We start from the raw sequence: 18248 nt of genomic DNA on the forward strand, positions 1-18248 counted from the left end.
GATGAAGAGCATAGGGTAGAGGACAATGCCCAGGTTTTTGGCTTAGTTTCTTCTTATAGTTAGCAGTTCAGATTCTCCATCTCTGCCTAGGCTTTTGTGAGGATGAAGTGATATAATAAACAGGAAAGTGCTTTGGAAATGGCAAATCTTGGTACTAATCATTATCTACATTATCATCAAAGTTCTCTTATTGCCCTGGCCGGTTTGGCTCCGTGGTTAGAGCATCGGCCAGCAGACCAGAGAGTCCTGGGTTCAGTTCCTGCTAAGAGAATGTACTTCAGTTGCAGTTTGTCCCCGGCCCTGGTTGGGGTCATGCGGGTGGTGACCACTCCATGTTTCCCTTCCTCTCTCCCTATCTGAGGATGAATGCAAAAATGTCCTCGGGTGAGGATTAAAAAACAACAAAAAACGTTCTCTTAAAAAAAAGTTCTCTTATCACCCTAGTAAATTTGGTCTGTAGAATGAGGTGTGAGAATTAAGATAAATCACGATAGAGCCCTGGCCCAGTGGCTGTTGGTTAGAGCATCTTCCCCACAAGCCAAGATTGTGATTCCACCCCTGGTTAGGGCACATACAAGAAACAACCAATGGTCCAGCAGGTGTGGCTCAGTAGCTGAGTGTCTACCCATGCACCAAGAGGGCACTGGTTCAATTCCCAGTCCCGACACATTCCCAGGTTGTGGGCTGGATCCCCAGTATGGGGCATGCAGGAGGTGGCCGGTTGATGTTCTCTCTCATCGATGTTTCTCTCTCTCTCTCCTTCTCACTTCCTTTCTTTCTCAACTCAATAAAGAAAAATAAATTATTTTTTAAGAAACAACCAATGAATGCATAAATAAGTGGAACAGCAAATCGGTGTTTGTCTCTCTCCCTTCGTCTCCCTCTCTCTAATCAATAAATTTTTTAAAATTTAAAAAGATAAATCACGATATTGACTCAGATATTAGGCAGCTCAGGGCCCCCAAGATATATCAGATACCCTACACCTGTGGGCTGCAGAGTTGGGGCAGGGCTAACAAGGACCCTGCCCCTGGGCGGGGCGTGGGTGGGGCCTGGACTCGGCCGTAGCTGTAGCCGGAGCCTCAGCCCGAAGTCGTGGTGGTGGGGACCAGACTGGACCCGAAGGGACCCGCACCGCCCTGCTCCTCGAACCCAGCTGCGCCTTCTGCCACTCGCTGCCGGGTTCGGCTGTCCAGCTGTGCTGTTGGGGAGCGAGCCACTCTCCCGCACCCGGAGTCCCAGGTAAGGGGCGCGGCCCCAGCGCCCAGCCCGGGGAGGACCAGGGACCGCTCCTCCGCGAGGGGCGCTGGGGACAGAGAGCGGGCGCTGCGAAGGAGCGCAGGGCAGCGGAGGGGACGCCGGGGAGAAGGGGATGGGGGAGGCCGCTAAGGAGGGGACACCGCCGCAGTGAAGGGGCGCGTAGCCTGAGAAGGGGGCCATAAGGGAGGATCTACCCGAAATGTGAGGGCTGCAAGGGGAGCCCCGAGGACAGGGGGGAGCAGGAGTGCGGGAGCCAGAAAGGGGGCGCCGGGGCTGGGGGGAAATGTTGAGCGGCCACTGAAGCGCAGTGAGGGGAAAACGGAGGGCGTTGGGGGCGGGGAGATGTGTGGAGGGAGCAGAGAGGGGCAGTGCGGGCAGAGGGTACCAGGCAGCCAAGGGGTGGTGAAGGGGGTGCGAAAGCCACAGAATTGAGAGGAGCGAAGGGTAGGGGAGACGAGCTAAGGGAGGGGGACTGGTCAGCGGGGCTCGTTTTGAGCCGGAGAAGAGTGAGGTGACGAAGGTAAGGGGCGCTGGGCAAGAGCGGGGCTGCTGGTTGGGGACTGGAGATTTGAGTGTGGAGAGCTGGGAGCGAAAAGGATATGGAGCTGGAACCCAGCTGGGTACAGGCAAGGTGGGTAACTTGAGTGGGAGGCGAAGGTTGGGCTTGGAGGTGGGAAGCTTGGACGAATGAGAGGATGGGACCTGGGATGGGTCTACCTGGCCTGCAGAAGAAGGGGTGGAGAACTGGTCCAAGGAGAGGGTAGTGGCCTCGGATGTAGGCAGTGGACTGGCCAGAGGTGAGGGGTGGAGAAACACTGGATTAGAGCAGGGGTCTGGTGGAGGAGTGGAGGAGCTGTCAGGGAACTTGGAGAGTTTAGGGTAGTGGGTGCACTGCGTCAGGCTGGGTTAGGCTGGGGAGGAGGCCAGGTGTGAGTTGTGGTATGAGAGTGGAAAGATGTTGGGGGCCCAGAGTGAAGACCATGGGCACACAGGTGCTATCTGTGTCTTAGCTCCTCAGAAGGCTGTGAAAAGGATGGAGGCACTGGACCCTTTTACACTTCCACCTGTGATCAAAGACAAGAAGAAAATTGTGGACAGAAAAATTCATCCACAGACTGACTCTATTTTGAAGTCCAAGTGTGAAAAGAGACTTTAGGGAGGGCAGGGAAGCAGCCTCTGGAAGCTAATAGAGATATGGAGAGAGATGGGAGAAAGGGCCCTCCATCTCAGTTTCTCTGAATCCAGATGGAAAGGGGTGGAGGATAGTAAATGGAGTTAGATGTGTGCGTGCACAGGTGGATGCCCATCTGTTCTGTGCCTATAAAGGGTGGAAGACAATGGAAGTCCCTGTCTATGGTAATAGGAAGCCCTGTGCCAGAGGAGAGACATTTTGCTAGAGGATGATGGGTCAGGGAAGACTTTCTGGTCATGAAAGATTTAACTTGCAGTGGAAGAAATTATATTCCTATTAGAGGAGATAGTATGGGAGAAGGCAAAATTCTAAAATGATCTCTAGTCCAAGAAATAAATCTCCATTTTCTTAAGGATTATGATATGAAGGGAAGCATCAGTAACCTGTAAAGAATATTTAAAAAGATTTCCCATCTAAGCTTGAACTCTTTATGTTCCTCTTCATCTCCCCAGAATGCAGCACAGGGCCTGGCTCACAGTACATGCTCAGTGAATGTTGAGTGAATGAATAATTGAGCTGTGCTTGTACTATTGCCTCAATTTTCTTATCTACCCCCAAGAATTGTTGTGAGAATCAAATATGATAGTGTGGGTGAAAAGAATTTTCATAATGTATAAAGCACTGTACAAAAGAGAAAGACCACTAATGTTATTATACAAGTATGCCTACATTCTGTCAGTGGCCACACCCATGGCTCTTTCCAGTCTAAAGAAAGAAGGAAGTGAACATTTTCCAAGCTTCTTTTGTATGGAAGATAGAATGCATTGAAAATACCTGGTAGAGTGCCTGGCATTTAGTAGATGCTCAAAAAATGGTAGCTATTATGATACTGTTTCTGTGGGGAAACAGTGAGGAGGTAGGCTGGACGGTGGTGATGGTTGACAGTGGGGAATGATCTAAAGAAAGGTTGAATCAGAAACATTAGTAGAGTATGGCTTTAGGGAAGACGTAGCATATAGTAGGGTGAGGTCCACATATGCCCAACTCCCTCTTTATCCTCACTGATAAATTATCCCAATAGGAAGACAGAATTTATTGAGCACCTCCTATATGTCATATACTATCTAGATGCTTTACCAACATTGGCTACACTCTTCCCAATAATGCTTTCACAAACAAGGAAACTGTCATGTAAAATTTCTTGCCAAGGTCTCACAGCTAATAAATGATAGACCTGGAAACTGAATCTGGTTTGTTTGATTTGGAACCCCAAGCTATTTTCACCACCCAGGATGACCTGGTAGAAGAAAACATGAAGCACCTAGACAAAAAGACAAATTTAAGTGTTTTATAAAGCACTCTCCCATAGACTGGTTTTAATTCTTACAACAGTTTGCCAGGAAGTCGTTTCATTAATTTTTTTATCCTCAACCAAAGACATTTTTCGATATTTTGTTCAGATAGAGGGGAGGGAGAAAGAGAGAGAGAAACATTGACGTGAAAGGGACACATCGAGTGGTCGTCACCCACACGACCCAACCAGGGCTGGGGACAAACTGCAACTGAGGTACATGCCCTTAGCGGGAACCAAAGCCGGTTCTCTCCAGACCGCAGGCCGATGCTCTAACCGCTGAGCCAAACCGGCCAGGGCCAGGAAATCATTTTATTAACTCATTTTATAGGTGAGGAAACTGAGGCCCAGGGTGTGATCTGCCTAAGGTTACATAACTGCTGAGAAAACCAGGGCTCAACCCAGGTCTCTTGACTCAATCTTGTGCTTTTTCCATCAGAGAGAAGTTTATCCATTCACTGCATGTATTGAATTGATCGCTTATGGCTGGATTTTAGGGCTTTTTTCTCCTCTCCACCCCACTCCCCACCCCTCCTGTCTGAGGTTGGCTTCTTCCTTAGGTGCTTATTTCTACTGCCTATCAGACTGAACACATTATCTATTTTTCACACCAACTCTTAGAGGAGCCATTCTCCTCTTTCCCTTAGCCAGGAACCAGGAATGACTTCCCAGATGGTCCCTAGGCCTTTATCTATATTGCTTGTTACAGAGACAGTGATCTTCCCAGCTCTATCATTTATGTGACTGTCACAAAAGAGAGGGAAGATGTGATTGATGCTTATCTCACAAATGTAGTCCTGCATGTGCCATGTGCAATGACCTGTCTGCTCAGATTTGCCGTGGGGGGCTGCTTGCTAGGATGCTTTTTACCTCTCTTCCAAGTGTCTGTGTAGCCCCTACCCCCATCTTGAGAAGATCCCCTTGGGGGCTTACATCTGAACGTGCCTTCCAACTGAACCTCTCTGCCCTCTGCCTCTTCCTGATTTCATACCACCTTCATGGGAAAGCTACGCTGTGTGCACATAAACAGATGTTGGCAGTACAGTACGGCAAGTGCTAAGATAGAGATGCTCAGGGTGCTGGGGATGCTTCTTTACTCACTCTAAAATTGTTGTCGTCCCCCCCACCCCCTGCCTAAATCCAGTCCAATCTAGGATGACAAGAATTTTGGTCATGACTTGCTGTGTGACTTTGGATAAATCACTTCTCTTTGTGGAGTCTCAATTTTTGACCTGTAAAATGAAGGGAAGTGGATCAGATTAGGAACTAAAACTAATTTTTACTTTTGCCTTTCTCTTCCTTCTCATACCTATGGCAGACATAGCTAATAAAGATCCTACATGAGGCCACATGTATTTTTCTCCACACAGTGCATGCACAAAACACACTTATATACATTCTCTTATTTAAAATTCACAGCAGCCTTGCAAGGTACGTAATATTATCATATCATAGATGAGGACACTGAAGCTCAGAGTTTAAGTGACTTGCCCAAGTTTATGCATTGAGTTACTGGGAAAGCTGGGACCAGGAGCCAGGCTTTTTGTTATGAAAAAGCTGTCACTCTAAACCCCCTTCTAATTCCAGGAATCTAAGCGTATAAACAGCTGCATCAGAAAAATGAAGACCAGTAATACTATAGCATTTACATTGATAGTCTATCTCCAGCACATGGCAAATGATCACTAAACATTTGTTGAAAGGAGTAATATGCCCTAAGTATTAACAGCTGTTAAGGATAGATACAACTCAACTTATTCCAGAAGAGGAGGCAGATAGTTCATTGTAAAATAAGCCCCAATAATGTAGCCCAGATCAGGGAGAGGGCAGTTGAACAAGATTTGACTGCAGAGGTAAATTAAAGGGGCCAGTGAAATAATATTTGTTGAGTACCTTTGATGGGCCAGGAAATTATGCCAGATTATTTACATATGGTAACTGCTCATTCTATTTGTACCACAGCTCTGTGAAGTAGATGGTATTTTCTGTTTTTGTTTTTAATCCTCACTTGAGAATACTTTTCCATTTTTCTTCAGATAGAGTGGGAGAAAAAGGGAGAGAGAGAGAAACATCGACACGAGAGACCCATTGACTGGTTGCCTTCTGCATGACCCTGACCAGGGCTGGGGATAAACAGCAACTGAGGTATGAACCCGCAATTCATTGGTCCGCAGCCGACACTCTAACGGCTGAGTCAAACTGGCCAGGGCTATTTTCTGTATTTTAAGGTAAAAATGTTGTGACATAGGTCGCATGATTTGCCCAAGAATTCAGCTGAAGAGTAGAGCCTGGCCGGTGGTGGCTCACCGGTTCGATTTCCCAGCCAGGGCATATGCCCAGGTTGTAGGCCAAATCCTCAGTGGGGGGCATGCACTAGGCGGCCAACTGATGTTCTCTCTCATTGATGTTTCCATCTCTCTCTCTCTCTCCCTCTCCCTTCCTTTCTCTCTAAACAATAAAGAAAAGGAAGAGAGAGAGAGAGAGAGAGAGAGAGAGAGAGAGAGAGGAATAGAGCAGGGATTTTGAACTTTCCCATAACACTGCACGGTACTAAATCTAGTCTCAGCTGCTAGCTATGAGGCTTGGACAAATACTCTTAATTTCTGGCTCTTGGTTCCCTTCTTGATCAAATGGGAATAATAATTTCTGTCATTCCAATTTTATCTCCCAGGTTTAGTTAGAAGATAAAATAAGATAACAGACAGGAAATTGAGATATAGATCAAATCTCTGAGTAATTAGTCTTTAACCAGCAATTCCATTTCTTTTTTTTTAAATCCTCACCCAAGGATTTTTTTTTTCCATTTATTTTCAGATAGAGTGGGAAGGAAAGAGAGAGAGAAACACCAATGTGAGAGAGACACATAGACTGGTTGCCTCCCACTCGACCCCAACCAAGACCGGGGACCAAACCACAACTGAGGTATGTGCCCTTGACTGGAATCAAACCTGTGACTCTTTGGTCTGTGGGCCCATGCTCTAACCACTGAGCCAAACCGGCCAGGGCACCAGCAGTGCCATTTCTAAGATTGCTCCTGAGGAAATAGGAACATAAACAAGTACTTATGTAAAGAAATGGTCACTGTGGTTTAATTTATAATAATTAAGAATAGAAAAATAACTTAAACATACAACATTCAGGAATTGGTCATATGACACATCTTTGGATGGACTATAATATAACAAATGGTATTTATGAAGAGTTTTAAAAATCTAGTAAAATATTTATGATATAATGTTAAGTGAAAAAGAGCAGGGTACAAAACTAATGAAAATATGATTTTAGCTGTTAAAATGTACATAGAAAATATAGACTAGAATGTATAGGATGTTATCATTATATACACACACCTCTATGCTTATATATGCAAAGATTATCTCTGAAGGATTTATGAATTGGTAACATGTTTGCCTATGGGGAGAAGAACTAGAGATTGGGAATCAGGGGTGGGAGCTTTTTCCCCCCACTATAAACCTTTAGGTTCCACATTACTTATTTTTATGCTAAAAATTAAGAAAACGGATGCCTTCTGGTCAAGATGGTGGCATAGATAAATGCAGTATCGGGTCCTCCCACAACCATATTAAAGTTACAACCAAACTATAGAACAACCATCATTCAGAACTGCCTGAGATCAAGCTGAATGGGCCCTGGCCAGTTTGGCTCGGCGGTTGGAGCGTCGGCCTGCGGTCCAGAGAGACCCGGGTTCGGTTTCTGCTAAGGGCGCGTACCTTGGTTGCAGTTTGCCCCCGGCCTTGGTTGGTTGTGTGGGTGGCAGCCACTCAGTGTGTCCCATTCACATCGATGTTTCTCTCTCTCTCTTCCTCTCTCTCCCTCCCACTCTATCTGAACAAAAAATGGAACATGTCCTCTGGTGAGGATAAAAAAAAAAAAAATCAAGCTGAATGGAAGTCCTACAATTACAAAAATGAAGAAGCAGTGAGATTGAGACTGGTAGGAGAGGTGGAGGCATGACTGGCTGGTCCCACACCCACGTGTGGTGGATAAAAATCAGGAGGGACACCTTGGCTGGGAAGGTCCTCCCTGAGGACTGAGGGGTCCCCATCCCACACCAGGCACCCAGCTCAGCATTCCAGTGCCAGGAAGAGAAGTCCCCATAACTTCTGGCTGGAAAAACCAGCGGGAACTGAGGCTGAGAGAGGCTGAGGCAGCTGGAGCTCCAGGCAGCTCCTCTTAAAGGGCCTGCACACGGACTTACTTGGACTCGCACCCTCCAGGCTCCAGTGTGGGGGAGGCAACTTGAATGGCACCAGAGACATACAGGGAAGAACTGAGCTGTTTGGCACTGGAGCGAGGGCTGGAGAGGCAGCTTTCTCTTGGACAGGCGTGCTGTCAGAGACCTTTGTTCCTTTAGTGAGCCCTTCCCTGGGGCGGCAGACGGCCACCATATCTGGGACTCCAGCAACTTGGCTCACACTGTTTGCCCCACCCTGGTGATTCCCTGAGGCCCTGCCCCACCCAACTTTCAGGCCCACTCAAGCTGTTGCCAGTTGCTTTACCATAGGATTGGCCTGTCTTGGATCCTGCTTCAGGTTTTCCTAAATTCTTTCAAACAGGCAGCATCTGGTCTCAGCGAGCCCCATACCTCTCATTAAGCAATACATAGAAACAAACACAGGGAAGCAGCCAAAATGAGGAGACAAACAAACAGGTCCCAAATGAAAGAAACGAACACAACTCCAGGAAAAGAACTAAGCGAAATGGAGATAAGCAACATAACAGATTCAGAGTTCAAAACACTGCTTATAAGGATGCTCAATAAACTTAGTGAAAACCCCAGTGAACTTAGTGAGGGCCTCAAGAACATAAAAAAGGACCAGTCAGAAATGAAGGAGGCACTAACTGAAATAAGTAATAATTTACACAGATTCAATAGTAGAGTAGGTAAAGCCAAGAAGCAAACCATCGATTTGGAATATAAGGAAGCAAAAACACCCAGTCAGAACAGCAAAAAGAAAAATGAATTTAAAAAAATGAGGATAGTGTAAGGAGCCTCTGGGACAACTTCAAACATGCCAATATTCGCATTTTGGGGATGCCAGAGGAGAAGAAAGAGAACAAGAAATCAAAAACCTATTTGAAACAATAATGGCAGAAAACTTCCCTAACTTGGTGAAGGAAACAGATATATAAGTCCAGGAAGCACAGAGAGTCCCAAACAAGATGAACCCCAAGAGGCCCACACCAAGACACATCATCATCAAAATGCAAAAGGTTCAAGACAAAGAGAGAATCTTAAAAGCAGCAAGAGAAAAGCAGTTAGTTACCTACAAGGGAGTTCCCATAAGACTGTCAGCTGATTTCTCAAAACAAAACTTTGCAGACCAGAAGGGAGTGGCAAGAAATATTCAGAGTGATGAAAAGCAAGAACCTACAACCAAGATTACTCTATCCTGCAAAGCTGTCATTTAGAATCGATGGACAGATAAAGAGTTTCCCAGACAAGAAAAAGCATCACCACCAAACCATTATTATACAAAATATTGAAGGGTCTTCTTCTTCTTCTTTTTTTTTTTTTTAATTTTTTATTTATTTTATTGTTACACATATTTCATCTTTTTTACCCCATTGGCAACCCCCTCCCCACCCCACCTCCACCCCGTCCCCGGCTTAGTTGTCCATGTCCATTGGTCATGCATACATGCATATAAGTTCTGTGGTTTATCTCTTCCCACCCTCTCACCTCCTCTTCTGAGGGATGTCAGTCTGTGCTCTACTTCCATGTTTCTGGGTCTACCGTATTCCTCAGACTGTTATGTTCATTATATTCCGTATATAAGTGAGATCATGTGGTATTTGTCTTTTTCTGCTTGGCTTATTTCACTTAGGATAATACTTTCCAGGTCGCTCCATGTCGTCTCAAAGGATGAAGGGTCTTCTTGAAGAAAAAGATAAAAAATATGAACAAACAAAATGGCAATGAATACATATCTATAGACAATTGAATCTACAAACAAAATGAACAGGCAGAACAGAAACATTCTCATAGATACAGAGAACATTTTGTTGGTTGCCAGATGGGAGGGGGATGGGGGAATGGATGGAAAAGATGAAGGGATTAAGAAATACAAATTGGTTGTTAGGCTGACAAACTTCAAAAGGAAGGGGGGTTGGGGGGTGGGAAGAAATAAACCAAAGAACTTATATGTATATATGCATAACCAATGGACACAGACAACAGTGTGGGGAAAGGCAGGAGAGGAGAGGGAGTGGGGAGGAGGAGGTCAATAGGGGAAAAATGAGGAACATCTGTAATACATTCAACAGTAAAGATAAGTTTTAAAAAATGATGCAACTGCAGATAGTGATAAAGTAGTACTTACAAATAGTAAAAATTTGTTTGAATTATTTTCAATGTGTGTATTACCTATTTTTGTTGTTGTTAATCCTCACTCGAGGATATTTCCTTCACTGATTCTTTTAGAGAGAGTAGAAGGCAAGGAGGAAGGGAGGTGAGAAAATAAAGAGAGAAGCATCAATGTGAGAGAGACATATCGATTGGTTGTCTCCTGCACCAGCACTGACTGGGGGCTGGGATTGAACCCACAACCCAGGTATGTGCCCTTGACCTGGAATCAAACCCGCAACACTCCAGTGCGTGGGCTGATACTCTAATCACCAAGCCACATTGGCCAGGGCTGTATTACATTTTAAATGAACACATAATAGAATATAATTTAAAATAGATAGCATTTTTTATTTATTTTTATCCTCACACGAGTACATTTTTGCATCCATCCTCAGACAGAGCAGGAGGGGGAGAGAGAGAAAGAGAGAGAGCGAAATATCAGTGTGAGAGAGACACATCAACTGGTTGCCACCCATACGACCCCAACTGGGGCTGAGGACAAACTGCAACTGAGGTACATGCCCCCAGCGGGAACCGAACCCAGGTCTCTCCAGTCCGCAGGCCGACACTCCAACCGCTGAGCCAAACTGGCCAGGGCATAAAATAGATAGCATTTTATTGCATGAAAAAATAAGGGAGGAAATACACTTAAAATGTTAACAATGTAGTTTCTGAATGGGTGTGATGTCCAGTGATTAAAATATTTCTCTTTATATTCTTGGTTTTTTTTTTTCTAATTTTTAACAATAAACAAATACTTTCAAAGTTGAAATTTCTCTTATAAACAAACAAAGATGACTGGTAGCTGAGCAGAGGTTTGTGTGAGGTCATTGTGGTTGCTTCCTTTGCTTTAAGGTAGAAAAAGCATAATTCCTTTGAATTGCCAGTTCTTGAAACAGGCTTGGCATGTTGTACCATGAAAAACTGAAAACTCAGGGCTATGAGACAGTTTAAGCCCCCTTCCCTCCAATTTCACTTTGTTCGTCCATGTAAACACTATGCCTCATTGCCGGGGTTCCCGGGAATGTTCCACAATTACCCAGTGAGCCTTGTCATGGGGCAGATTGATACAGAAAGGGAGGCTGGGGGTCTCAGATAAAGGCTTGAGAGCTGTGAGAAAAGAAAGAACAGAGGCCACTGGAGGCTAGTGGTGGCTTATTTAAGGACATATTATTAAAGGGCTGCTAATAAATTCTCTCACATATTTGTCTGACGTTTCATTGAGAGAGCTTTAACCTTACAACTCACTGGAGAGGCTCATAGAGATAAATCCACTAGTCTTTCTTTCACTTTGGGGTAAAAAAGGAATTCCTAAAGAGAATGACACCTTGCACCTTATCTTACATGAGGGCTGTCTTCCCACCCTCCCCTACTCACTCAGCATGTTCTAGTACCCAATGCTAAACACAAGAAGAAATTACAGATGGAGAAGCAGGGTACTTGCAGCTGGTAAGATGTAGAAAAAGCAAGTAAAGACTCAAAGACTACAGGATCAAGTGCTGGGTTATCAAGTGCAGATCCAAAGTGTTCTAGGAAAGGAGAGGATGGTGGCAAGTCTCAGAGGGCTGGGGTCTCAGGGAGACCTGGCATTCTAAGTACTTGCTGAATGAATGAATGAGTGAATGAACAAGTAAATAAAGGATCTAGGTTTTGAAGGATTTGGAATAATAATGACTTATGTTCATACCTGTGTGGGATTTACCAGTTTATTAAGGTCTTACTCATTGTTATCTCATTTGAGTCCTGTAACAGCTCTGTGAGAAAAGCGGGGAAGAAATTGTTCTCCCCATTTTCCAGATGATGAGATGGGGCCCCAGAGTAATGATGTGACTCATTAATTCAGCACATATTTACTGAGTGCTGATTATGTACTAGGATTTGTGCTAGAAGCTAGAGAGGGAGAAATGAAGTGCATTAAGTCTCAGATGTTGCTTCTAAAAGAGGAGCTAGAATAGTAAACAGTTCTGAAATGTTACAAGTACTGTTCGTGTGCTCTGGGAGCTCAGGGCAGGAGTGCATGCCTCTGCCATGCACAGGGAAGGGGAGACTTCATTTGGATCTCTAAGGGTGAGTAGGAGTTTATTAGAAGAATGTGTAGGCAGAAGGAAAGAATACATGTCTAAAGGGATGAAAGCAGGAAACATTGTATATTTGGAGTAAAGTGTGTAATTTGGTATAAAAGTAGCACAGGTTGGTAGGGAAAAGACTTAGGGGAAAATAAAGCTTAAAGAGTTTATTCTTTGGCTCTTTGTGAAGTTGAACAGTTTGGGCTTGGTCTTCAAAGCTGTGGGGAGCCATAAAAGTTTTTGAAATGGGAATGATAGCCCTGTACTAGGCCTTTCCAGGAATGTTCATGTGTCTGCTGTTTTGGCTCCCCCCCCCCCCCCACAAAAAAAAACTCAGCTCAGGAGCTGCCTCCCATAGGGGACTCTCCTTGATCACCATTCCTCCAGGTTGGGTTAGATGCTTCTTGTGGGCTTCCTCAGCCAAGACTTCCCTACTGCTTTGTTACTCTGAGTTTATATGCTTTTTTACTCTAATCTGTGGCCACTCAGAGGTCAGACACCATGTCTGATTCATATTTGTATTCCCCATGCCCAGCACAGGGTTTTATCCAGAACAATGTGCTCAGTAAATATTTGCTGAAGGAATGAATGGGAAGAGCTGGGTTCCACCCAATCCTGAGACAACATTGGGACAGGTGCAGCGATGGGGTGATTCTGAGTAGTGTGTGTTTCCTCAGTGATACCGGGGTGGGGAATGAGTATGTGAATGGCGGAGTGACCATTAAAAGGTTGGTGACTCAGGGTGACATTAGAGATGTGTTCCTGAGTGACCACAGGTCTCTCCTGCAGATGGCTTCAGTGACTGATAGTAAAGCCGGAGTCAAAGATGCCTCTGACCAGAATTTTGACTACATGTTCAAACTGCTCATTATTGGCAACAGCAGTGTTGGCAAAACCTCCTTCCTCTTCCGCTATGCTGATGACACCTTTACCCCAGCCTTCGTTAGCACTGTGGGCATCGACTTCAAGGTGAAGACAGTCTACCGCAACGAGAAGCGAGTAAAGCTGCAGATCTGGGTGAGTCTTGGGCATCTTGGGCAGGATCGTGCTGACAGGGGACTAGTCTGCTTGTACCAGGGCTGGGGTAGGGCTCATTTGGAACTTCTGGGTCTTACAGCATCAGGCACTAATGCCATTTCTGATCTGGCTTCTGGACTGCCCCTTGCTGATTTTATATACAAGTTTTCTCTCCTCTGGAGGCCTAGTTGCTCCTGCTACTTAACTATCGAAGAGGCTTTATCTTGGGTTGTATGAATGAGTGACTGAGAATTTGAGATTTGGAGTGAGAGACCTTGATTCAAATTCTAATTCTGCCACTTACTAGTCATGGAACCTTGTCTATATTACTTAACATCTCTGGGCCACCATTTCCTCTTTGGGCATTATAATAGCATCTACATCACAGGGCTATGGGTGCTTAATATAGTTCCTAGAACACAGGTAATGCACAATAAGTGTTAGCTATTATATCCATATCTATCACTACATAACAAATCACTTCAAAACTTGATGGCTTAAAACAACAATAACAATTCAGTACCACACAGTTTCTCTGAATTGAACACTTGAGAGTGGCTTAGTTTCTGGCTTGTAGCCTCTTATGAGCTTGCAGCCAGATGTCGGCTTGGGTTGCAGTCATCAGAAGGCTTGAGTGGGGCTGGAGGGTTCCCTTCCAAGGTGGCATAAGCACAAGTGTGGTACTTGCTGTTAGCAGAAGGTCTTAGTTCATTCCCAGGTGGCTCTCTCCACAGAGCTGCTCAAGTGTCTTCATTGCATGGCAGCTGGCTTCCCCCAGCTCTTGAAGAGATCCAAGAAACCAAAGAGGAAGTGGCAATGTTTCTTATTACTTAGCCTTACTGTATTCTATTAGTCACTGATTAAATGTAGGAGGAAACTAGACAATGGTACAAATCCTAGGAGGTGAGGATCGTGGGGGACCTTCTTAGAAGCTGGCCACCACAGCTACTATTATTGGTATTTACCAGTGGTACTAATAACATATATATTTGAGATGATATAGCAACATGTAGATCATATATTTTTTAATAATGAATTAACACTGAGATTAGAAATTTTGAAAATTTGTGATTTCAAGTATTCAAAACATGTATTATTTATTTTTCAACTTGTTAAATGCACGTTAATACATTGTGCATATATCTTACTGGTATAGTCTGTATACAGTACTTTTCTTTTTATATAAGTTACTTTCATATATTAATATTATCTTATAATTAACCCCAAGAAGCAAGTATTGTTTAAATACACTCCTATTTTACAGAAGAAAACAATTCATATTCAGAGAATGATTAGCTTGCCCTAGGTTGACCACACAGCCAAAAAGTGGGGTTCCAGCTTAGATCTTTTGATTCTAAATTATGTTCTGTTTTCTCTACATTGTTGATAAGCACATTAGCCCTTAGAGAGCCTATATTTCCATGCATGACAATGTTTAGTATTAATTTATATAGAGATAAAAGTTTATCTCTATTATAAGCACCAAAGAATCATAAATCATTAGAAATGTCAGAAGCTATCAGGCCATTTAGTCCATTGTCTCTAGAAGTTTGTCTCCAGATCAGCTGCACCAGCATCATCTGGGAGTTTGTTAGAAATTCAAATTCTCACCCTGGCTGGTTTTGCTCAGCAGTTAGAGCGTTGGCCTGCGGTCCAGAGAGACCTGGGTTTAGTTTCCGCTAAGGGCACGTACCTCAGTTGCAGTTTGTCCCCGGCCCTGGTTGGTCATGCAGGTGGCAGCCACTTGATGTGTCCCTTTCACGTTGATGTTTCTCTCTTTCTCTCTCTCTTCCTCCCCACCCCCCATCTCTATCTGAACAAAAAATGGAAAAATGTCCTCGGGTGAGGATTAAAAAAAAAAAAAAGAAATGCAAATTCTTGGGCCCCTCTTCAGACCCACTGAATCTGAAACTCTGGGGTATGGCCTAACAATGTGTGTTATAACAAGCCTTCCAGGTGGTTTTGAGGCAGGCTAAAATTGAAAAACCACTGATCTAGTTTAACTACCTCATGGTGAGAATCAATAAGCATTTATTAAGTACCTATTATGTGCCAAGAATTTCCACTTATGTTATCTGACATTTTCTCTGTAGCCAATACAGGCGGGGGAGGAGGGTGAGAACACAGGATATGTGGGGCATGGTGAGCAAGCCAGCTTAACTAGAGCAAGGTTGTGAAAGAGCAGGGATAGGGTGCTGAGTTAAATTTTTTGAAGAGGCTATCAGATGGCAGCTTTGTGGTCAGAGAGACCTTGCACAACAAACAGAAGGTTCTTGTCTGGGTCAGAGGGTAAATGCCTGATGACCCCTTGGGAAGCGGAAGAAAGTATTAGAGTTTATTTTATCTATGAAGAAAAAATAAATGTTTACTAATATTTACTATGTAGATTGACAAAGATGTTTTCATTTGATGTCCACATCGGATGGTCACATATTCTACACTCGAAAAATCATCAGGTAGGAAGAGACATTCTGCTCGTCTAAGGGGTTGGCAGTGGTAGCTCTCTCACTCTTTATTCATTTTTTGCCCATTGTGAGCTTTTGCCATTACCCTGTGCCTGGTTAAGTGGATTTATTGATTATACTGCCCAATTTTAACTGAATGAACTCTCATAAAGGATATGTGGCTTTAAAAGAGTCCTGTAGCCCTGGCTGCTATGGCTCAGCAGTTAGAGCATTGACCTGTGGGCCATTAAGTCTTGGGTTCAATTCTGGTCAAGGGCACGTACCTTGGTTGCAGTTTGGTCCACGGCCCTTGGTTGCAGTTATAGGTCATGCGCGAGGCAACCAATTGATGTGTCTTTCTCACAGCGATGTTTCTCTCTCACATGGATGTTTCTCCCTCTCCCTCACTCCCTCCCACTTTATCTGAATATAAATAGAAAAATGTCCTCGAGTGAGGATTAAAAAAAAAAAGAAGAATCCTGCAAAGGAACCTCTGATTGAAGACTATACTAATTATAGTGAGCCCAAATGAGTACAGAAAATGGCTGAACTGATACTTCTCTGACTCTTAGTACAAGTTCATTGTCAGCCATCTTTTCAGGTAAAATCAATGATGAGCTAGTTAGATTTGACATAGTCAATCGCATTGCTTTTGCTAAGCTAAAAAAAAAAAAATAAATAAATGAGGAAAGTGTGTTTTTGTCCTCAGCTGAGGACATTTTTGCATTCATCTTCAGATAGAACGGGAGGGAGAGAGGGAGGAAGAGAGAGAGAGAAACATTGATGTGAGAGAGACACATCAAGTGGCTGCCACTCACACAACCCCAACCAGGGCTGGGGGCAAACTGCAACCGAGGTACATGCCCTTAGCAGGAACTGAACCCAGGACTCTTCAGTCCGCGGGCTGACGCTCTAACCACTGAGCCAAACCGGCCAGAACAGAAAGTGCGTTTTTGTATGTATGCATATGTGCTTTTCTGTAAGAAAAGTTTTCTATACTGTTTATAAACACCAAATGTAAACATTTAAATAGTATTTATGTCATTTTATGCATTTTAACATCTTTTGTGTATAAAAGTAGAAATATATATATAATTTAGGTAAATATACAAATGCTGTGGGTGTTGTGTCTATATTTTTCTTAATATGGGTATAAATTGGGGACCACTACCATAGGCATTGGGAAACCATAGATGGGTCTTAACAAGGTCTGATTTGCATTTTAGAGAAATCTCTGGTTTCTGTTTGGAGGATAGATGGGAACGAGGCAAAAAAAACAACCTAGTGGTCGGGTAAGTTATAAGGGCTTAAACTAAGTGTATTAGCCTCCTCGGACTACCATAACAGAATACCACAGACTAGATGACTTAAGCAACAGAATTTATTTTCTCACAGTTCTGGAGACTGGAAGTATATGATCAAGGTGCCAGCAGAGTTGATGTCTGGCAAGAAGATAGCTGCCTTCTTGCTGTGTGCTCACGTGACCTTTATTGGTGTGTACACATGGAGAGAGAGTGAGTGACCTCTTGAAAGTCTCTTCTTCTAAGGACACTAATCCTATTAGATCAAAGCCCCATCCTTATGACCTCAGTTAAACTTAATTACTTCCTTAGAGTCCCCTTCTCCAAATATACCCATGCTGGGGTTTAGTGCTTAACATGTACATTTTGGGAGGACACAAACATTTGGCATATAACACTAAGACAATGACAAAAATGGCATAAGAGATGGAAATGAGAATAGAGATTTAGGACTAGAATTTACTTTTTATATTTTTTTACTTTTCCTTTACTTTTAGAAAGAGAGGAAGGGAGAGGGAGAGAGAGATAGAAACATCAATGAGGAAGAATGTCAGTTTGTCGCCTCCTGCATGCCCTACACTGGGGATTTGGCCCACAACCTGGGCCTGTGCCCCGACCGGGAATCGAATCGGTGACCTCTTGGTGCATGGGTTGACGCTCAACCACTAAGCCACACCAGCCAGTGCTAGAACTAGAATTTATAAAAGTCGATGATCAATGCATTGTATATAGAGAGAAAGAAATACATATCTACTCATATATATTTACTTTTGTAAACAGAAGGGGCTCTTGGGAACCTATGTGCTGGGACAGCATTCAGGGACTCATTAGTATAGTTTAAAGTGTTCATTTAAATTTCTCCAGCCTATTTGATCTCTACCAGGAGATTTCAGGGTGAAAGGTGGAGAGGTAAGAAGAGGAGGTGTGAGCCTAGTTGAGCAGGATCATCCACAAAAGGAATTTCTGTCATCTCTGGGGGATATTGGATGATGAAGGCATTGGTAGTGCCTTGCTCTCTGGGGTCCCTCCCCACATAGGTTCCCAAGAGCCCCTTCTGTATCCTGGGAGGTTAATTATTGTGGATCAGAGAAGAGAATCTTACCAGGGTGGTGGGGGTAGAGGAGAAGTCTTATTAATAGAGAGTGAAAGCATGAACAGGTGTGAAGGGAGGGAGACTTGGAAGCTCCACAGCAACAAACCTAACTAGAGGCCACTTACTGCTGAGTGCTGGTTGCCAAGCAACCCCTGGAGACCTGTGGGAAGAGAAGAGCAGGAGAGAGCCTTTCACTGCCTCTACGTGGGGCCCA

General features: G+C 44.0%; 1 protein-coding gene across 1 annotated transcript in view; it reads left to right on the top strand.

Annotated features, from left to right (window-relative positions):
- The first annotated feature begins 1134 nt into the window (after positions 1-1134).
- RAB3B (RAB3B, member RAS oncogene family) overlaps positions 1135-18248 on the top strand; it is a 68714-nt gene continuing 51600 nt past the window's right edge. Inside the window, exons 1-2 of the mRNA XM_036256543.1 lie at positions 1135-1242; positions 12969-13196. Of these exons, the coding sequence (XP_036112436.1) occupies positions 12969-13196 (228 nt within the window). The 5' untranslated portion in view covers positions 1135-1242. The remainder of the gene's footprint in view (positions 1243-12968; positions 13197-18248) is intronic.

Source organism: Molossus molossus, unplaced genomic scaffold (assembly GCF_014108415.1).
Source record: "Molossus molossus isolate mMolMol1 unplaced genomic scaffold, mMolMol1.p scaffold_m16_p_12, whole genome shotgun sequence".
Classification (NCBI taxonomy): domain Eukaryota; kingdom Metazoa; phylum Chordata; class Mammalia; order Chiroptera; family Molossidae; genus Molossus; species Molossus molossus.